Source organism: Triplophysa rosa, linkage group LG14 (genome assembly GCF_024868665.1).
Source record: "Triplophysa rosa linkage group LG14, Trosa_1v2, whole genome shotgun sequence".
In the NCBI taxonomy this organism is placed as follows: Eukaryota; Metazoa; Chordata; class Actinopteri; order Cypriniformes; family Nemacheilidae; genus Triplophysa; species Triplophysa rosa.
Window position 1 is genome coordinate 8,104,431 of NC_079903.1, and position 22,318 is coordinate 8,126,748.

Here is a 22,318-nt window from a genome sequence, read left to right on the forward strand (position 1 = left end):
TTTCAATGATGAGAAATATCATTTTAAACAAACTTCAACTAATAAATCGTCAGGAAATCGTATTAAGCTAGTACAGTTTGTATGGTGGGTAAATACCACATCCACAAAGCAGTTCACTAAATTTGTCCCTTCTAAAATCCCTCTAATAATAAAGCATTGAAAACATCCTGCATTGCTGAACAATGTCCGAGTAAACTGAAAGTTTACTTTTTAAGAATACCTTAACTATATTAAAATATGTTCTGGCTTTTCATAAATACGGAAAGTTAACGAGTAAAGCAAAAAAAGTGTTTTTGTTTCAGAAAATTCTGCGGTATATATAATTATTGTGAATAGTCACATTGTCATGGGTGACAAAAACAAAAATAAATTGAGGCATTTAAAGCAATAGAACACTAAATATTGCTTATATCATGTTGCTAGGGCTTATACTGCAACATGCAATTTAGGATTTCGTTTGTATTTAAGATTTCTTAATTGTAATTTAGGATTATTTAAAAATGATCCACAAATTAAACTTTTATTAAGCAATACAGTAACTAAACATCTCTGGCTTATTCATAGTTCTATTCGATTTATTCATAGTTTAACTATATGATAAAAGTGTGATGTGGTTATAAAAATAGCAACAGAATTGCTCAAAAAACAATGGATAAAACCATTTTACTATTATAAAACAACATAGTAAATTTTTTCGAAGGAAGAGAAAGAAGCACTATTTCACAGTATATGCGTTTGTTCAGCTTCTCTCCAGTGTGTTGTTTATGCTTCATGTGGGTCTAAGGACAGTTCAACGGCTTCATGTGACATTTTAGAGAACATTTTTCACACACAGTTCAGGGTAACCCTAATCATTTTTCTTCAGATTCAGGTGGTTTCCTTTCATGAAACCTCTTATGTTTTGTATAGGTATGCAAATAGTAGAATGTATGTCCACACTGCGAACACCGGTAGATCTTTCTAATATGAAGGCTCTTGTGAGTTTTAAGGGATGATGCTGTAGGTATCGTTTTTCCACAAAGAGAACAGTCCAGTGGATGCTTTAGCCTTTTGCCCAAAGGGATGTTTTTTACCCTGGATGATCGTCTGCACTTCCCTGCAAATGCAAAATGTCATTTTTAACTTTCACATTTTTTACTCGAATACTATTACCCAACATTATAATTTCTACAGACACGACATACACTCGAAACGTCTCAGTCACGTGTATAGATGATAATAAATCTAAGGTACTGTACATGTCTGAACCGGCAAGTCATTCTAAGCAATGCAAGATACTGGCAAAACGTTTTTTAATAACATAATGAATATAAATCAATATAAAGATTAATTAAATAATAAAAGTCCCATTGCCAATGTATTGCAGTTTTATGTGTTATACACTAAAACATACATTAGAAAAAAAGGTTTGATGAGAAAATGTGACAACCTTACACTTTCTTGAAGCTTTGGCTGTCTTTGTAACTTGCTTGAGTGTTTTAACACAGTCCACCAGCTGCACTGAGCACTCCTTCAACGGTGTCTGCAGTCCTTTAGGAACTTCAAATGGGCCTTCATTTTTTGTAACAGGAGTCACAATATTTACATCCTTCAACTCTTGCAATGCAGGATGGCCTGCAACACCATTAAATGCTGATATCCCATTTATTTCTATTGGGTCTGGCTCCTTTTTAAGGAATGTACAAACACTTGAAATTTTGGGGTATAAAGCAGATGCACTGTGTTGTTCTGTATCACTGCACACAGAGTCACAGACTGGAGATGCAGTGGATGAATCCGGAGACTCCTGCACTGGCCATTGGTCAACATTTTGACATGCATCCTCGTGATTTGAAGAAGTATTTGGCTCAAATATACAAAATAGAGATGATTTAGACACGTCCTGTAAGAAATTAAAACATTTGTACAATATGGCATGAATAATCAATAAAGAAATAATCAAGATATTGTTTTCTTATTATATTAAGTTATTATTAATTATTATAAGATATTTACTGTATACCCTTAAGATAACCATGGTTTTATTATAGTAAAAGTGCAGACATGATTTTTACTGTGAAGTATTACTGAAAACTATTATTGTGGTTACATCTTAGAATATAATACAAATTGGTTCCTATGATTTTCCGACAAATAAAATTCAAACATGGATATTATAGTTAAACCATGGGAGTAACGTTGTACATATATGAGCATGCTCAGTTGTAATAACCTGGATCTGCACTTCTTCCTTGTGGTTGAACTTGTCTTCTAGGGCAGATACTCTTCTCTTTAGTTCAATGATTTCAGCCCGTAGTTCTTCTATTATCTGACTGTTGCTGTCCATAGTTACAGATTATAAAAAACGGCACGGAATAAACATGCAACTGTTTCACAAGTTGCTCTCTTTCGATGATTATTGATGGTTAAAATGGCTTTAGCGACACCTGCCGTTCTGGATATAAAAAACAATCAAAGTGTTTTGGTCTCTCCCACGTCTATGAATCTCACGTTATATCTCAAAACTTATTTTCTTCAAATCATGTACTTAATATTTTTAAAACATAAAATCTGTGTGATATGTACTATAAAAAGTGGATCAAACTCTAAAGCAGCATCACGTTAAAAAAGTAATTCTTTTTTTTTTTAATCATTATTATTATTACAAAGTATTGTTGCACAGTAATATTTATCCTGTGTACTTTAGAGCAGGGGACTTGTGGACTTTTAGCATAAACACTGTGGACTTTTAGCATTTTTCTGGGGGACCCCTTGCAACCTCTGGGGTCCCCCTGGGGGTTCCCGCACCCCAGTCTGAAAATCACTTCCTTTGAGAGCTTGGAGGAGTTTGTTGTACAGCTTTTATTTTGAAAATCACAAAAATCTTGCAATTTAAATTTTACGTTTTATTATCGTTTTTGTTATTATAACTGGTATTTAATATTAGCGTTGCTCAGTAACATGTATGATCCAATGTACTGTATAATTATAATAACGTTTGAAGATGTAATGGAACCTTTATTTTGAAAAAACAAAATGATTCGCTCCACATCTTACCTGCTATTTAAATCCACTTTAAAGTTTTATTTATATATTTTAGTACTGTCGTGTGATCCACAAAACTATATTCATTACACAAATTTAGTTTATTAAGTACTGTTCGGTAATATTTTTTTTTTTGATGTCGAAAGTGCTGACATGAAATTACACTATGACTTGCACGCTGTCATTGGACGGAGCAAGACATGCCTCATCTTTAAACCCTTGAAAGTTGCTTTTGACTGCAGTGTGCAGTTCGGTTTGCCAGCATTTATAAGTTTTCGGTCTTGCTGGTGGTAAACATTAAAGGCAGTGAAGTATAGTTTATATATAGTATAGATTTGTTTGTGCTTAGTAATGTCAGTGTACAGACCGCTGGTGTGTTTGCTTAAGCATGGGACAACACTGAGAATCTGCAGGACAGTCACTACCTGGTCACCTGTAGGAGCTGCTTTCAATGCCAAAGTCCAGAGAAGACTAGACCTCTTCCAACAAAATGTGGTATGGGAATAAATCCACAACATCTATCTGTTTGATCTCAGTTGTTGCTTAACCTTAAAAGAATATTAATGGTTTCCATTAGAAAGACCAGTATAGTTTCCATTAAACCAATACAATTTACATTATAGCCATTAAATCAATTAGGATTTTTAGCAGAGATAAAATGTTTAAGCATTGATGACATCCACTGTACACGTGCAAAATTGTATCATGTTTGTGCTGATCTCTCAGGGGTTGTTTGGCGTCCCGGAGCTCAGCTCGGTGGATGGGTTTGAGGTGGTCCAGGACAGAGCCCTGCAGGAGACGGAGCAGTTGGTACAGAAAGCCTGCAGCTGCCCTCCAGGAGTCGAGACCGTGGAGACATTTGACAAACTATCAGACAGCCTATGCAGTGTGGCAGACCTCGTAAACAGATTTTCTGATTTTTACAGATTTATAAGACATTATTAGAGCTTTCTTCAAACCCTCGCTTTAAACTTGAAGGCTGTGTGATTTCAATTTAACAATATCACTTAACCTGCTTTTTTAAATGTTTAGGCAGACTTCATCAAAGTGGCACACCCTGACCCTTCATACAGAGAGGCTGCAGAGAAGACTTGTATAAGCATCGGTACTATGGTGGAGAGGTGGGTGCTATTTATATGCAACAGCCTTAAAGAGACAGTTCACCAAAAATCAAGAAGGCATTTTTTTTTTCATTTATTCACTCTCATGTGGTTCAAAACATGTATATGTCTCCTGCTACGTAACAAAAAATATATATTTCAAGAAATGTCTCTGTGGTTTTGACTTCCATTCATTGCATGTCAATGGGGGCCAATGTTGTTTGGTTACCAACATTCATCAAAATATCTTCTTTTGTGTTCTGCAGAAGAAAGAAAGTCATACAGGTTTGAAATGACAAGAGGGTGAATCATTGATCAAAGAATTTCCATCTTTGGGTGGGAAAGGTTTGCATTTTTTAAGAAAGTTGATGTTTGCATCTCTTTGTCCTGCAGGCTCAATACCAATGTTGAATTGTGTAAGAGTCTGAAAGACCTTTTGGATAATGAAGAGATTATGGCCAAGATGGACCCAGAAAAAAGGTTTGGTCTTATTATTTTGTTAATGACGCACCTCTAAATGTGTTACCACTGTCACAATGCTTATGGTTTTGAAGACATTCTGAGTTTTCATGTGTTTTTGTTTCATTGATACAGAAGAGTAGCTGAACTGTTCATGTTTGACTTTGAGATAAGTGGAATCCATCTGGATGAAAAAAAGGTCAGATTATTTGTACTTGCGCGTTTTGATTCATCCTGATTCACCGAGAATGAACATAAATTTGTGCCTGTGTTTCAAGCTTTAGACATACAGTAGAGCAAGGCATCTTCACACATTACTTTTTCTTTCACAGAGGAAAGAAGCAGTGAACCTTAATGTTAAGCTGTTGGATCTGAGCAATCAGTTTCTCATGGGCTGTCACATGCCAAACAGAATAGAGAAGCGAGTTCTTCCCGAACACATTCACCAACACTTTACCAAAGAGGGCAAATACATTCAGATCGGAGGCCTGCATGCCGATGTCCCAGATGACCTGGTACAGTAGATCACTTGTGTCATATGCTGTGCAACAGTTGACTTTATTTTAGACTTTAATAAAGACTTTGTCTTTATCAATACATGGAAGACATTCCCTTAAAGAGATCTAAAGAACACAAAAGAAGATATTTTGAAGAATGTTGCTAAGCCAACAACACTGGCCCCCATTGACTTCCATTGTGTGGACACAAAACCATTTCTCAAAATATCTTCATTTGTGTTCCACAGAAGAACAAGTCTGAATACATTTTTATTTTTGTCAGAATCTCTTTAAAGGGAATAATTCATTTTCTAATCTGTATAATGTCAAGTGATTTCCTGGTTTGTGCGCATTTGTTTCAGGTTAGAGAGGTTGCGTATAAAATTTTCCTATACCCCAATGCAAATGCGATGCACATACTTGAGGAGCTCCTGGCATCTAGAGATAAACTCGCTCGATTGGTCGGTTACGAATCCTATGCACATAGAGCATTAAAGGGAACCATGGCTAAAAGCCCAGGTAAAAAAGTTATATTTCCACATGGTCTCTAATCTATTTACATTTTGAAGTGAAGTGTGTCATTTCTGTACCACTAGCATCACCAAAAGCAAAATAATAGCAGAAATAATTGAATACACGTAAAACGTCTTTAGACACATTTCTTTAAAGGCCTTGCTTTTTTGTGTTTCCGCAGAGGCAGTCATGGACTTCTTACAGCTGCTCACAGACAAGCTCTCGGACAGGTTAACTCTCTCTTCATTAATCGTCATTCGGATTCATCAGCTCATCAAATAATACACGCTGTGCTCCATTTGTGTTTTATTAAAGATTGAACCTTGTTTATGTGCTGCATTATTGCCGCATTTTATTATAGTGGATGTCATTTTGTCTTTCACCACTAGATGTCATTGTCACCTATAGTTTGGGTTGCTTTTATAAGCGTAACACCAGACTTGAGTGGTTGGATTGTTAATTGTTTAAGAATTAGAATTCATATGTTATGACCATTAAAGAGATGTTCTGGTTTTCTGTAGGACAACAAAGGATTTTGAAATTATCAGGGACATGAAGGCAAAACTCAACCCCAGAAATCCAGTAAGCCTCATTATATCTGACAACGTTATGTTGTTAATGTCAGAAATGCACAAATTTAAATGGATAGTTAATCCAAAAATAAAAATTCTGTCGTGAATTACTCAACCTCAAGTTCCAATCTGTATACATTTCTTTATTTTGTTGAACACAAAGAAAGATATTCGGAAGAATGTTAGCAACTGAGATTTCTGGGACACCATGGACTACCATTAAAATGTTCAAAATGATTCAAAATATTTTCTGTTCAACAGAACAAAAAAATATACACAATACACTTTCTACTATGGTAGTCAATAGTGCCCCAGAAATCTCAGTAGATCTTCCAAATATCTTTCTTTGTGTTCAACCAAACAAAGAAATTTATACAGGTTTGGAACAACTAGAGAGGTAGTAATTCATGACAGACTTTAAATTTTTTGGGTGAACTATCCATTTAAAACCATATAATAATAGTGTTTTAGGTAGGAAATAATTTAAAGATTTTGCTTTGTAGGAATTAATGCCATGGGATCATCTGTACTTCAGTGGCGTGGTTCGTGCTGAAAGGTAAGAAACATGAGAAAGCATGAAGTGAAGTGTGCAATTGTTTGCTCTTATGTTGTTCCAGATCTATATGGCCTACTTTCTTCTGTGGAACACAAAGGGAAATATTATATTTTATCATAGGATGATCTTATGTAAAAAAAAACTGTAAATCACAAGTAAATACTGTAGCCAGGTTTTCACAGGCTGGGTCACATTTTTCCTTTATAATACTCACCCCACCGAGAGAGAATAATCATACATATACCACAGATTGACAGAAACCCTACAGTCACTGCTCGCCTTATAAAAATGTGGTATGTTTATGGTTTGTCTCGGTAGGTTCAACATTGAGCCAAGTCTGTACAGTCCGTATTTCTCGCTGGGAGCGTGTATGGAAGGTCTGAACAGTGTTTTTACACATTTGTACGGTGTGTCACTGATGGCTGAGCAGCCCAGCTTGGGGGAGGTCTGGAGCGAAGATGTACGCAAGCTGGTGAGTCCACGGTTCGGTGCTGGGCCCGCTCAACATTTGATTATTAACCCTTAAATCACCCATAATCCTCAAGCCCCAGGATGATTTGAGATCACTTCCTTCCGAATTTCACATGCCATTTTGAATTGCGCCCTCAGGCTGTGGTGCACGAAACAGAGGGGTTGCTGGGATACATTTACTGTGACTTCTTCTACAGACAGGACAAACCTCACCAGGTAGCTTCTCACCAGCTTCTCAATCATTTAAAACAAGATTTTATTTGTAAAAGGTTTTGGCTGAGGATAGTTGTGGTAATACTTTTCGAAGCATTGGTTACATTTTTGTGTTCTCCTTCAGGACTGTCATTTCACCATCCGTGGCGGCCGACGCTTGGCCGATGGGCAGTATCAGCTACCAGTGGTTGTTCTGATGCTAAACCTCCCTCACCCCACTCGCTCCGCTCCCACGCTTCTCAGCCCGGGCATGTTGGAGAACCTCTTCCACGAGATGGGCCACGCCATGCACTCCATGCTGGGACGCACACACTACCAACACGTGACGGGTACAGCTGTGACCACAAAGTCAACCATGTATATCGGCAATGTTTCGTTTCGGTCCTTAGTTTTCAGATCAGGGGAAAACTTGGGATTATTAGGGAGCCACTAGTCCTAGAACTGTGATGTTCATACAGTTATTGATGCATCTCTCTTATGTCTGGTATCAGGAGTGTGCATGGGTCGGTAGTTTGGTATCCCTGTTTTCGATTATTTTACATATCCTGGATTACTGTATGAGGAATGCTTTATTTTGTTTTAGGAACACGATGCGCAACCGATTTCGCGGAGGTACCTTCTATTTTAATGGAGTACTTTGCCACAGATTATCGAGTGATCAACCAGTTTGCTCGTCACTATCAGACAGGACAGGTACTGCGATGCTTATTTACTAGCAGTGTAATTGCTGAAGTTTGCTATTTAGTATGTTTTTGTATCATTTCTTATAGCCTTTACCACAGAGCATGGTGGCCCGCCTTTGTGAGTCCAAGAAGGTCTGTGGAGCTGCAGACACGCAACTTCAGGTATCAGATGGTCTTAGTCTAAAAGCAGAGCGTATGTATGAACTTCTTTCTTCCGCAGACCACAAAATGTACGATAACCAAATGAGAATGTTGGTAACCAAACAATGGTGGTACCCGTTAGCTTGCATTGGATTTGTGTTTATTCAATAGAATTGAATGAGTACTGCAATTGTTCGGTTACTAACATTTTTCAAAATATCTTACTTTGTGGTCTGCAGAGGAAGAAAGTCATACAGGTTTGAAATGACAAGAGGGGGAGTAAATGATGACTGAATTTTCATTTGACTATCACTTTAAGTTTTAAATGGGGATGACGTAAATAAGACTTTTGGCTTATACTGATAGCTGATCGTATTTTACGCAGTACATTTCTAATTTAAAAAAACAACAACTAGAAACTCTACACTTTACATTAAAATCAGGCATTATAATGTATAATATGAATATATCATCTTTATAACAGTCTCGTAACATTTATAGATTTATAATTTGGTACAAATGTTAGATATCAGTTCAGTAAATCTGTCAGAGTTTACTGTTTACAATTTTGAAAAAATATTACTTTTCATTTGCTTCCATTATTGTCACTTTAGACCATTACTAATAATTCAACAACAAACAGTTATGTTATAGTTACATTTATTCTGCATACAGTTTATATGTATTTGTAAATAATAAGCACACATTTCTGTTTTCATAGGTTTTCTATGCGGTCCTGGATCAAGTTTATCACGGAAAGCCAGAAAATAAATCAACGACAGATATTTTGATAGACATGCAAAAGAAGTATTATGGTCTACCGTACATCACCAATACAGTAAGTGTTCATAAATGATATCACTGTGTGTTCCCACCAGACGCGAATGAAGCGTTAAGCACGAGTGATTTACATGTTAAATCGATGCAAATACGCGATAGGACATCCTGCGGCGCGAATGACGCGATTCGCGCGAGTTGAAAAATCTGAAATTTGGCGAAGATTCGCGCCGCTTTAACCAATCAGGAGCTTGCTCTAGTAGTGACGTGCAGCGTCTGTGCACGAAGGCAGCCCAGAGAAACAGATAAGCAGCGCAAATGAAGTCTATTTGAATTATAAACAGAGAGCGTCTTTGCAATAACTAATCACATATTTAAAAACTACAATACTAATTTCTCACTAGAAATGCAATCAGAGGTTGTTGAAAGTGAAAATGAAACTTACATTTATACAAAACTATGCTCCAACTGGCGTTTCGGCCGCCATTTTATTTTTTCGAGCTTGCGTCTGTTGTGAATTTCACGCGCGAATGACGCGAATTTCACGCGCGAATGAAGCGATTAAACTCAAAATGTTCAAGCGTCCAACCACGCGCGAATAGCGCGATTCATTAGCGCAAGTCGCGTTTGGTGGGAACGCTCAGTAAAACTTTAAGACTAAGTTACATATGAAGAGTTTGGTTCCAAAACGCCACAAACGCCATTAAAAAAAAACAGTATTGTATCAGGTCGAAAAGTCACTTTTTAATTTTACGCAAAATGCGATATCCGCTGTGTTATTCTGTCATGTTTTCTCCCTTTTTTTCCAAACCGCAATATACGCCACTTCTCTGCAGAATGCGATATATCCGCTCAACCAATCACAGCACACCATTCCACGCATCGTAAACAGTAATGGCGGCGCTCTGAATACGGTCGGCGTCCTAGTTTCCCTGATCTACTTTGTACTTTGTGTTCAACAAACAAACAAACAAAATGAATAATTTTGACGGCATTGATGAACCTGTGCTGGTTTCTAGGGTGGAGAAGAAACGAAAGCCATCGAAATTTAATCATTTACGTGAGGAGATAAGAAGATGAGGCACTAATTTATAGCATTAAAAAGAAGACCCGTTGAATTCATTTTAGGAGCGATGACTGGTTGAATGTATTTTTAGTCCAGTGCCTGTATGTAAGATTAGTATTGTATTGAGTTCAGTTGTGTCATATGTGGATCAACTCACTTTGTTGTGTATTTTCAACAGTTTCAATATGAAAAATAACTTTTATATTGATTCAATTGATTTATTGCATTTTGGGGAAAAAAATGTTATGGATTTATTGCATTTTGGAAAAAAAAGATCAGTTTTTATAATAAATCTTTTAAAATCAATATCAGGATTTGAATTTTTTATGTTACTAGAACCTAAAGATGCTATGTGAAACTTTGAAACAGAAAATAGTGGTTTTCATCTTGCCACTTTCTTTGTAAAGAAAACACATTTTACTCGGATTTATAGCGTTTTGGAACCAAACTCTTCATATATTTACAAAATCTAGTTTAAGACATCTTTGATGGAAAGTATAGTTTTCCCCATCAATTCTAATGATTTATTAGTGAATAACTATCATAATAATAATAATAACTATCATCCACAAATGTGCAAAAAGCACATCGCGGTGTACATGATGTAGGTGGTCTGTTGAGCAGAATTGAAGTGAATCATTGCAGTCATTCAAGTTAATGAATGTTTTGGAATCGTTTCTCGGCTAATCCTTAAAAACATCGTATAAGACCTTGTAAATTACAAAAACACTGAGGTAACTTAGTTTGTTGGCCCTTTCCTGTACGTAATTCACAGACGCTCGCACAGTTACACCAACTGAGATTAGATTAAAATGCTTGTCTCCTCCTCCCGTCCCTGTTTGGGGACCTATTCCAAAATAACAAAGCAGAGATATACTTTGAAGAATCGCTCCTCAGGGGAAATATTTGAAACTCTGCTTTCATGAAACGTTTTTTGAGGTAGAGAAATGTTTTCCTCAGTTCTTTAGCAGCTGTAGAGATGGCCGTTTTGGGAGCTGGAGTGATTTAAAACGCATATTTTATTTCAGAATGGCCTTCATAAACCATTCCTCCTGGCCTGTAATTATGTGGAGCCAGTGGGAATCAAGCCTCCCCGACTCCAAATACTCCCCCTCGCTTTAATTGCTTCAGTTGTAATATCTTTACCATCCTCTAAATCACCCCCCACCCCCATCCTGCCAACCTCCCACTTTTTATCCATTATAGCTCCGTCTCACGGGAACCCGGCTAATAGTGTGCGTGTGTGTCTTTTGTTCCTGTAGGAGGCAAATTTGAGTGACGACTATACAACTGAAATCTTCCTCCTAGTTCAGATGGACTTAAAACAGTTTTTCACATGCAACTCTAATTTATTCTCTATTGATGTATAAAAGCTGTTTTGACTTTTTTAAAGTACAGTATGGATGTGAAAATGTTGACATTTCGGAAGAAAATGTGATGTCATGATTTTGGAGTTGGCCTGTCAGTTTTGCTTGCTTTTTTCCATATTTTGTCGTCCAACAGGAACACATCTCGAGACTGATTCCCTTTGAAACTATTATTTTAACAGGCACCAAAAGATTGTGGTCAGTGATGGAGCGAGTTAGTATTTGCAATTATTCAGCTTTTGTTGGCATTTGTTCGGTTTACAGAGACGTTTAATAGTGTTTTGGTAGATAATGTCAACCGTTAAAAACATGGAGCAGATGTTGCTGATATTAGGGAGCATTGGCTCTCAGCGTTACATTCCTCTGGTCGTACAGATGCATGATGGGACACCAAAGTGTTTCAGACGCTCTGCTTTTGCTCGGGCATTAGGACATAATTGCTGAACTTAATATGCATCAATATTAATATTTATATTGTTTATATATTATATTGTTATATTTTGTTATATACATATAATATAAAAGTATATTGTTATATACATATAATATAAAAGTATATTGTATATTAATATTGTTCTAGTTATTGTTACATTATATCTATATCTTTACATGTAACTCATTTCTTATTGTTTGTGTTACAGACAGAAATAATACTGTAAATCATGTGGCAAAATTTAATTCAGTAAATGATAAAACCTTAGCAACTACCCTGGCAACCACCCTCATTTATTACCTTATTCATATGTTATTTATTTACATAACACAGACTAAAGGTCAATTTAGTCATTTATTCACCCTCATATCGTTCAAAACGTGTATTTGACTCTTTCACAAAAGAAGATATTTTGAGGAACGTCTCGGTGGTTTTGTGTTCATACAATGACAGTCAATGTGGACTAGTGTTGTTTGATTACCAGCATTTTTCAAAATATCTTCTTTTTCTATTCTATTTTCTATTGAAAAAAGAAAGTCATACAGGTTTGGAATGACATGAGGGTGAATAAATAATGGGTAAACTAACCCTTTAAAAATACAATGGAGTTACAGTGATGTCAAAAGGAAAGCATGGTGATACCATAGTGCAGTACGTTTAGTCCTTATTGTTACTGTGAGGCTTTCATGAATCCTTCTCTAAGCTTACAGTTCTTGTTAATGTACATTGTGAAGTATCTTGTGGCCAGTCAGCAGTTGAAATATTTCCCAAACTCCTTTAGCAGATTTTAGTTGAGTGTTGTTAGTATAGTAGCTGCTGTGCTTGGCTCATGTTTAACGTTCAGATGTTACGGCTCTCAGCAAGAGAGCCTTACGGCTTATTGAAGACATTAGGGACCATATGGGACCTGTCACACTGCTACTGCGGGCCTTACAGGTCTGGATAAGAGTTATCCAGCTATAATGCAATATTCCCATACTGCTGTTTAATCGACCCGGCTCTCTTTAGCAGTCCTGTACAGAACATTTACACATTTACTAATATTAAATGAATTATTTTAATAAAATATATAAATATACAATATAAGAGAGAGTGAGAGATGGTTTCAGGTCAGATTTGGATGTGTGTACAGTATCATGGCATCAGGAACACCATTGCTCAACATGTCAGCTACCGCTTAAAGGGATAGTTCACCCAAAAATGAAAATTCTATCATCATTTACTCACTCTTATGTAATTTCATACCTGTATAAATGACTTTGTTCCGATGAACACAGAGAAAGATATTTGGAAGAATGTTAGTAATTTTCAGTTCTGGGACATCATTGACTACCATAGTAGGAAGAATTAAATGGTAGTCAAAGGTGCCCGAGAACTCTTTGTTTTCCTAAATTCTTCAAAATATCTCATCATGTGTTCAACAGAACAGAAAAAACAATGTTTTTTTTTCCTACTATGGTAGTGGATGATGTCCCAGAACTGAAAAATTGCTAACATTCTTCCAAATATCTTTCTCTTTGTTCATTGGAACAAAGAAATGTATACAGGTTTGAAACAACCTGAGGGTGAGTAAATGATGACAGATTTTTCATTTTTGGATGAACTATCCCTTTAAATTATTGGAACGGTAGTCATCTGTAATGTCATATCTGTTGTGAAAGCTATAAAGTTTTTTTTTCATTTTGATTGTTTAATACCTAGCTAAGCATTGGCTGTGGCATTTGGTTCAGATTTAAACTGATATTATCTCATGCCAACAGGCTTTGTAGCCCCTATTTACTAGTGTTTGACGTGCAGTTCACTTGGTTTATTTCCCGCAGGGAGAAGGGTACCACGGGCATCTAAGCACATCTCTGTTTCACAGCGTCGTGTTTGAACCACTCGGCTCTTTAAACATGGTTCAAGTCTTTGTTTATAATCCAAAATATTTCTTGACTCATCACCTCTGTCTTGAATGTACCTCAGAGGAAAGCCGCCCCGGGAAAAGGGGTCACTTGTTTTATAAACTAGGAAATGGACTGTATAAATGATAAACATTTCAAACAAACCCCCTACTCCACGTATTAAACCTAACCGTGTAACTGTGTCACAGACGTAAACTTGACCTGAAATTGTGGTTATTAGTTTTTCTCTTGAAATATTATCTTGAATGTTGTGGACCTAAAGTCATATTTGGCAATCGCGTACCTTGACTAACATTAAACTGGGACATGTTCGTCATTATTTCACCTGCATCTGTCTCTGCAGGCCTGGCAGCTGAGGTTCAGTCATCTCATCGGATACGGGGCCAAATATTACTCGTACCTGATGTCACGTGCCGTGGCCTCCATGGTGTGGAAGCAGTGTTTCTACGAAGACCCCTTAAACAGGTTCGTGAGATCAAGACGCGTGTATGAGTTCAGTCACACTGGAAACTTTATAATGATGTTTTCATTCTCCCTGAAGTCACTTGACAAGCACATTTCCCCCCAAACCTTGCTGCCTGTTACCAGGAAGCATATGAAATAAATCTATGAAACATGATTTGCATTTGCTAGTCAGTGGCTGGTGGCATTACATTTTTATTGAAGTGAACGGACAATGTGTGAAAATATTTTTAAATGTATTTAAACCTTTTATAATGGCTTCAATCATTTAAAATGTATTTGAAATACTTTAAATGTCATTCATTTCATATTTTATGTTCATTATTAGTATTAAATATTGTTATTTTTTATTAATAATACTTTCATATAAATTCATGTTTACTGTATTCACGACTCAAGAGTTTATTTAGTTTTTACAACACAATGATATTTATACTCCAGCAACCAATGACATCAGTCAGTTAATATACCGTAAGTTAATAGTGAATTTTGTCAATGTTTGTGATGCTATGTTTTTAAACATGCACACTAGGTTTTAAGTGTTTTTAAGGTTTTAAAGTTTAAGAACGAAGCTTCTACGCTAACATAAATGGACTAAAGCCACAAATCTTTAATTGAGATTTTATGGGGTGTTTAAAAACACTTCCATATCTAAACTACTCCTGTGGTTTTCTTTCCAAGCACTAGCTATTGTTTAGACAGTTTTGGACATGCCAAGCCATTCGAGAAGGTTTATGGTCTTGGATTGTGGGAACGATGCTGGTGGTGTAAAGTAAACCTGTGTCTGCTCACGCTGTTGCAGGGAAACCGGAGAGCGTTACCGCAGAGAGATGCTGGCGCACGGGGGAGGGAAAGAGCCCATGCTGATGGTGGAAGGTAAGCAAACAATCTGCTTTAAAATGAAGGATGTGTGGTGTTCAGGAGGAGACACAAGTCTGTTAGAAGAGGATGAAGAGAATGTTAGCGAAACTGAAATCAAATTTGTTTCCCTGTTGACATTTTTAACACCTTTTGGTTGATGGGATAAAGCGAAAGAGATTCTTGTGTGTGAACTTAACTTTCGGCCTCTATGAATCGACCGAGAACACTCAAAAGTGAGCGCAAGAAACGTTGCAATACTTTCCATGCTGGAACGGCAAACCCACATTTCATGTAGTCAGTTTCCTGATGGATAACATCAAGTCCTGCTCCACACTTCTTCAATTTCTTCATCATCTTAGACTTCAATTCAATTTTTATAGTAGTATGTCCACTTAGTTTTTTTTTCTGATTTCTTACCCACTCTATTGCTTCGGACTTGAACTTGACATTATTAAAAACTAGGGCTGTCAAACGATTAATCGCGATTAATTGCATCCAGAATAAAAGTTTGGGTTTACATAATGTATGTCTGTGTACTGTGCATTTTAATTTTGTATTTATAAAAACAGACACATTTATTTAAGAAAAAACAAAATGTTAATATTAATAAACATTTACATATAATTTAAATTATTGGCAAATATAAATAAATAAATTTAAACATTTTCTAAATATATACACGTTTGTGTACATGTATGTGTTTATAAATACTAAATTAATATGCAAAGTACACAGACATACATTATGTAAACACAGACTTTTATTCTGGATGTGATTAATCGTGATTAATCGCTTGACAGCCCTATTAAAAACATTTCTGTTAAATAAAATCAATTAAAATATAGGCCTAAATATTCATTGAAAAATAAAATTATTAAATGGAAATAAACACGAAAACTGAATGAAAAATAAAGTAGACCTAAATAGCAATAATAAAATATATGAAAAACATTTCTTTGACTAAATGTAAAATGTTAATTTCTGTAAATTAAATTAAAATAAAATAAACTATAGGCCGAAATATTCATTGAAAAATAAAATTATGTAATGGAGAAAACACTAAAACTGAATGAAAAATAAAGTAGACCTAAATAGCAATAATAAAAAAAATCAATTTAGCATTACTCAGTATTAAAAATATCAAGGTTATATTTTCACAGAATGTTCTTTCCATTATTTAGGAAGATTTTATGTAGAAAATAGTAAATCACAAAAAAATGTTTTGAGCTGAGTTTTCACAGACTGGGTTACAAATAAGTAACAAATAAAAAGCACACAACAAAATTGTCAAAAGCTAAACATGAAAAATGAAAAATTCAAAATGATGTTTTATTAACAAAGTTCGGGAGAAGTACGTGCAGATAACTAACCCGGCTGGCTTGCCATGACCAATCTCACCATTCAGATAATTAACCCAGCTGGCTTTCCATGACCAATCTCACAATCAGATAACTAACCCGGCTGGCTTCCAATAACCAATCTCACCAATAATATTTTAGCCCGGAAGAAAAACCCCTACAAATAGACAAGACGCCTTACCCTCATTCTCTCTACATTTTCGCAGCATCCCTCCTCCACCCCAACACCCCATCAGCCTATTTTACCGCAGCATAACAGGGGGGAACGACCCGAGTCCGGGCACACACCGGGCTTGGGGCCCTCTCCCCGGACAAGAGGCGAGCGCTCTGAGTTCGGAGGAACTACCGAGCTCGGAGCCCTCTCCCCGGGACAGCACGCCAAATACGCATAATATCCGTCCCCCATCTGTAGTTATTATATGCGAGGTGAACTCGTGAAATATGAATAAACTCTGGTCCTCAGAGTGCCTCCCTCCATCCTCTGTTCCTCTGTGCCGGGCCCGGTGGAACAGGAGTCGCCCTAGAGACTCCTCACTCGGACCTGGCCGGCTCCCAGACCTCCGGTGCTGAAAAGTTCAGACTGGATTAGATGGCGTAGTGTAGAAAGGGATGTATCGGCTATTCTGACTGAGGCCCTGTGTTCTCCAGCCACGGGCAGCACAGAGACGTCTTTCATGGCCCTCGGCTTTCCCAGGGACTTTTACTTTAGCACCAAAGGACAGAGTGAAAGATAATAGCACACTCGAGCACCTGGATGCCGAGATATCAGCACTTCGAGACAGGCGCTGGGAGGTTCCGATGTAAAGTTTGATTCGATTGGGTGTTAGGGTAAAGAACGGTAAAGTAATGTAAACACTCCAAACGTGTTTGTCAGCATGACTCAGATGATGTTATAAATGACACGGAGGTTCATCGTGTTGAACAGCATGATCCCGGGCGTTTGGGCGAACATGTGAATCAGCAATTTGTGACGGGTTGACAAATGACAGGTTTCATGAGTGCAGATGAAGCAATAATGTTTCAAAAACGTCCTCGTAAATCTTCGAAACGTTCTGCTTTTGAGGGCCTTGCGTTTTAATTACAAAGTCAGCGATGACATAATTTCAGCCTTCGGGTAGATCAGAAGGTTATTGCTTGCAACTCGTAACATGTTTCAAATAGTTACAAACGCAGGCACGGAGTTACCAGAAAATCTCTTCAGCTGTCGGCAAGGCGGCTGTAATTATCCTCTTAATCTTTAAATGTTGCTCAACCCATTGAAGCCCTGGCTGAATGAGAAGAAAAGAAACCCGAAAACCAAGACCTACATACTAAAACCTGTGAAATGAACGATTTCCATCGCATAATCATGACTTGATATGGATATGATATTTTATAGTTTAATGTTTACTGCACATTGTTCGTTTGACCTCTCAGTTACCCTCCTCACGAGAAACCCAAAGCAGAGCAACCCGAGTCGTGTTTCACCATGTCTGGCGTCGCCTGCATAACCGCACAGCTTCAAGGCGTGGCGCGTACAGCAGGAGCCAAGGAACGGTGTTTAAACTGGGATTAATCGAGGCGAGATGAGCCTGGCTCAACTTGATGTCGACTAGTTCATCCTCCTCCAATCAAAGTCTTCGGCTGTTTCGTCCAATCAGAGAGCACGTTCTCATCCTCTTGTGTTCTGCCGATAAATGAACGGCAGGCGTTTGAAAAGGCATTTAGGTTATTGTTTCTGTGGTTGACCTTCATTTGAAAGCACACACAGCTGGGTTAGCAATGGCAACTTGTACCAAAATCTCTTTTGGTTTGTCACAAATATAGAATGCAGCTGTGTTCATAGATAGAAAAATCACTCCATCCGGCTCTGTGTGTTTTTCCTGGCTGATGTTTGATGTTGCTCTGGTATAATTATTGTTCTTCTATGGTTGGGTTGGAAAATAATGGAGGGTTTGTACATTGAGTTGACCTTAAAGGGACAGTTCACTCAGAAAATAAAAATTCTGTCATTAATTACTTACCCTCTAGTTGTTCCAAACCTGTATACATTTCGTTGTCTGGTTGGACACCAAACAAAGATATTTGGAAGAATGTTAACAACTGACAGTTCTAGGGCATCATTGCCCTGTATTCTTCCGTAGTATATACAGTATGTATTTTTTTCTGTTGAACACAAGAATATATTTTGAGGAATGTTGGGAAGCAAATAGTTCTGGGGCACCATTGACTACCATTTAATTTTTTTACTATTAAATTATTGCACACATATTAAAGCACACATATTAAAGGGATAATTCACCCCAAAATTAAAATTCTGTCATCATTCTGTCACCTCATGTAAATTCAAACCTGCATGACTTTCTTTCTTCCGCAGATTACAAAAGAAGATATTTTGAAGAATGTTGGTAACTGGACAGCACCGGCATTCATTCACTTCTGTTGTATGGAAACAAAACCAATGCAAGTCAATTGGTGCAGTCGCTGTTCGGGTTACCAACATTCTTCAAAATATCTTCTTTTGTATTCTGCGGAAGAATGCAGGTTTGAAATGACAAGAGGCGAGTAAGTGACTGGATTTTCTGATACATAAAAGGCCTAGTGGACCTCTGACACCAAACTGTGGATCTCTGATACAGATCAGAATTTACAATTGCAACCGCACACTATTTTTTTCATCGCTACCATTCAGACTCTTTTGTTTGCTAAAAAATAGAAAAAGTCACTGGGTATTTTAGTAAAAAGGGGCCTGGATTGGTCACTAGTCTAAATCTCCTTTAGAGTGATTTCAGGAAATTGCAGTCATTATGGAAAGTGCTTGTGAAGCTTGAGACATCTTGAAGATTTTGTTCAGTCTGGCGCGAACCACTCTGAGATTAGAGCCACAAAGGGTCTTTTCGGTACGTTCACAAAATGCCCTCATGCCTTGAAACCATAACAAACTGTCTGCATGTCACCTTCACGCCTGAATGAAGTAGATCAGAGAGCATCAGGTGTGGGGCTATTTTGACAGTCATTTAATACTGATTCATTTACAACCTGCTGCTTTTTCAAAATGATCTCTCATTTCGCTTAGGGATCCCAATTAGCCAAGACCGTTGCTAAATCATTTTTTGGCCTTTTTGTAGTTTTTGTCAGACAGTACAGTGAAGGGAGACAGGAAACGATGGGATGAGAGGAGCCGGGAAAGGAGACACTGGACCACCAACGCTGACAGCTAAATCAGTTTTAAACTAAACCTTTTTACACCTAGACGTTTAGCTAAGCACATTCACTTCCGTATTTTTGGTTTATACAAACATTTTGAAGCAAGGAAAATTCTTTTGGCTAGGGTTATTGGTGCAAAATAGGCCTTGACAGGTGATCATCGTCTTATTTCATGACTACCATCTACAAAAACATAAAGTACAGTATGCATGAAATATTGACTGAAAAACATGTATTAGCATGTAGAAACAGCACAAAACATACAGTAGGTTTCCCGGATCGGCCATTATACTGTACAGTGTTGCTGTGGACAGTGATCATTATTTAGAAATATCTGACCTCTGAATGTCAAGTTTAATCCGTTTTTATGCATTTATAAAGATGTACACATTGAGTTTGTGGGTCAGTGTTTGTTGGATTAGTTTTTAGTTTGTTACTTGACTGGTGTGTAAAGCCCTTGATGTGGACTTGGACTCCTTTACGTGTGTGTGTGTGTGTGTGTGTGTGTGTGTGTGCGTGTGTGTTCATGTTTGTATATCCCGGTGGGGACCTAAACCTGAATGCACACCAACACATGGGGACTCGTGTCACCGTGGGGACCAAAATTGAGGTCCCCAGGGGCAAAAAAAGCTAATAAATTGTACAGAACAATATTTTTTACAAATCTAAAAATGCAAAAAGTGTTCTATGATCTTTAGGTTTAGGGATAGGGTTAGGGGATAGAATATACAGTTTGTACAGTATAAAAACATTACGCCTATGGACTGTCCCCACGGGGATAGTCAACCAAAGCGTGTGTGTGTGTGTGTGTGTGCTGTGCGTGTTTGTGTGTGTGAATGAGAATACATCACGCAGGATATCCTTTCCCTGGACATCAGGAAATAAGACTGATAATATTGAAAAATAGTGCTCAGTGCTGAAACAATGAACATGTGTCTGCTAAAAATACATTCAAGTTTAAGGACAAAATTCACACAAGTATACCTCCATTACTGCTAAATAGATGTCAGTCTATATTTTTAGATGATATTTTTCATAATACAACTGGGAATTTACAATGAAATGTACATAACGATTGTGTCGGTTTTTTTGGAGGTGACCCATACAGGAAATGGGGAAGGGAGGAGGACTATTTACATTGACAGCTCTACAAGGGAAAATGACGCACTTCAAGACATCAGTGTGGAGGAATGTAAATGACGGCGCACAGTTTTAGCAAACACACACAAACAGTTGATGCGCTGCACAGATGATAACGTTTCATGTGTGGAATATGATAGTGTTATTTTAAAATCTGATCCGGAGAAAATAAACACCTACTCCATACTTGACAGTGTGGAATAAAGTGGTCTACATCCGAATGAAACTTTGTAATTTTTTACATTTAAAAACATGAAATCTAAATTGGTCCATTGTGTGTGTGTGTGTATGTATATATATATATATATATATATATATATATATATGAGTACAACCATTACTAATATGCACTCTTAAAAATAAAGGTGCTTTATAGGTTCTTCACAGCGATACCATAGAAAACCGTTTCTTTCTTACTTTTTTATAATCTGAAAAACCTTTTTAATATCCGCCACAAAGACCCTTTTGGGAAACCGAAAGGTTCTTTGGATGTTAAAGGTTCTTTATGGAACCATTTAGACGAAAAGAGGTTCTTCGATGGCATCGCGAAGCATCTTTATTGTTAAGAGTGTAGAATCCATTGTAGACAAAAAACGTTCAATAACATGGAAAGATACATTTTCTAATGTTTTCTAATGTACATTTTCTAATACATTGCATGGTGTAGACCTGGTGTGACTGTTCTGGATAAAAACAAACAATATTTTGATGAGTCATCTTGCACTAGACAGATTTTTGTCTGAAAAAAATGAACACGCAGTCAATTATTTGTTTAGAGTTATTGAATTTAATAGCCTTGTGGGCAGTACACTGACATATTGCCATAGACTCCTCTCCATCTCTCACTCTGTCCTGTCAAGTAAAAGCTTGAAATATCATTTAAGTCATAATTTAACATTGGAAAACTAGTACTGTTGTAAAGCTGTCAAGCATCTTAAAATATATTTCACAGTGCTGAAACTTGAGAGTGTGAGGAACAGTAATAGCTGGAATTTACCCCTCTTGTTTCATGTTCAGGCATGTTGCAGAAAAGACCCTCCATCAAGGACTTTGTGAACGCACTCGTCTCTGACCTGGAGCCTGACTTTGAAACCTTCATCATGGACTCAGAGGGCTGAACTGCTGTTGAAGGATGGGTTGTGGAAATCCCAGATTTTGTATTTCTCATGTTGGGCGGTATAGAACTTTAAAAGACTGAATGAAATTACTAATGTCCATGTGCTAAGATAGATCTGGAATTTAATGTCCATGATTTCAGAAAACCAATGGGGCTCACATTTGATACCCAATAAGATCATAAGAAATTCTATTCAGCCTATTATTAGAACTATTAAGGCTTTTTAACATTGTGTTGTTTTTCATGATGAAATATTACTGTAATATTGTAGCAACGACCATTGAAAAGAAGAATTACGTAAAGATTTTGGTGAAATTGTAAATCTTGGTTTCCAAGAACTACCAAATGTGTATATATGACAAAGTGTGTGTAATAAATAATCTCAAATAAAAATGTTTTAAAATATTTTGTAGGCATT

At 37.0% G+C, this 22,318-nt stretch overlaps 2 protein-coding genes across 3 annotated transcripts; one reads left to right on the forward strand and one right to left on the reverse strand.

Moving 5' to 3' along the window:
• Positions 1–609: 609 nt before the first annotated feature.
• LOC130565174 (zinc finger protein 184-like) lies at positions 610–2,375 on the reverse strand. Of its 2 annotated transcripts, none has more exons than XM_057351757.1 (3): positions 2,213–2,375; positions 1,435–1,882; positions 610–1,096 (listed from the first exon to the last, which is right to left on the reverse strand). In XM_057351757.1, exons 1-3 carry the CDS (start codon positions 2,324–2,326, stop codon positions 852–854), a joined length of 807 nt encoding a protein of 268 aa, XP_057207740.1. In that variant the 5' UTR covers positions 2,327–2,375; the 3' UTR covers positions 610–851. The 2 variants fall into 2 exon arrangements, with proteins under 2 accessions (XP_057207740.1, XP_057207741.1); XM_057351758.1 differs by having other exon boundaries at positions 1,430–1,882.
• An 825-nt stretch (positions 2,376–3,200) lies between these two features.
• Positions 3,201–22,295, forward strand: mipepa (mitochondrial intermediate peptidase a). Its single transcript, XM_057351335.1, has 19 exons — positions 3,201–3,519; positions 3,751–3,924; positions 4,057–4,145; positions 4,518–4,604; positions 4,719–4,782; positions 4,916–5,098; positions 5,443–5,599; positions 5,775–5,823; positions 6,115–6,175; positions 6,669–6,721; positions 7,040–7,193; positions 7,331–7,408; positions 7,530–7,734; positions 7,989–8,098; positions 8,176–8,250; positions 8,951–9,067; positions 14,120–14,241; positions 15,041–15,114; positions 21,801–22,295. Exons 1-19 carry the CDS (start codon positions 3,376–3,378, stop codon positions 21,899–21,901), a joined length of 2,097 nt encoding a protein of 698 aa, XP_057207318.1. The 5' UTR covers positions 3,201–3,375; the 3' UTR covers positions 21,902–22,295.
• The last annotated feature ends 23 nt before the right edge of the window (positions 22,296–22,318 follow it).

What these genes read in the sequence shown, in the direction of transcription:
- LOC130565174 (XM_057351757.1), bottom strand. Translation starts at nt 2,326, where the DNA reads ATGGACAGCAACAGTCAGATAATAGAAGAACTACGGGCTGAAATCATT. An exon ending in AGGAAGAAGTGCAGATCCAG is followed by an intron (nt 1,883 to 2,212) that starts GTTATTACAACT and finishes AATTTCTTACAG; the next exon opens with GACGTGTCTAAATCATCTCT. An exon ending in AGCCAAAGCTTCAAGAAAGT is followed by an intron (nt 1,097 to 1,434) that starts GTAAGGTTGTCA and finishes TTGCATTTGCAG; the next exon opens with GGAAGTGCAGACGATCATCC.
- mipepa (XM_057351335.1), top strand. Translation starts at nt 3,376, where the DNA reads ATGTCAGTGTACAGACCGCTGGTGTGTTTGCTTAAGCATGGGACAACA. An exon ending in GGCGTGGTTCGTGCTGAAAG is followed by an intron (nt 6,722 to 7,039) that starts GTAAGAAACATG and finishes TTGTCTCGGTAG; the next exon opens with GTTCAACATTGAGCCAAGTC. An exon ending in GACAGGACAAACCTCACCAG is followed by an intron (nt 7,409 to 7,529) that starts GTAGCTTCTCAC and finishes GTTCTCCTTCAG; the next exon opens with GACTGTCATTTCACCATCCG.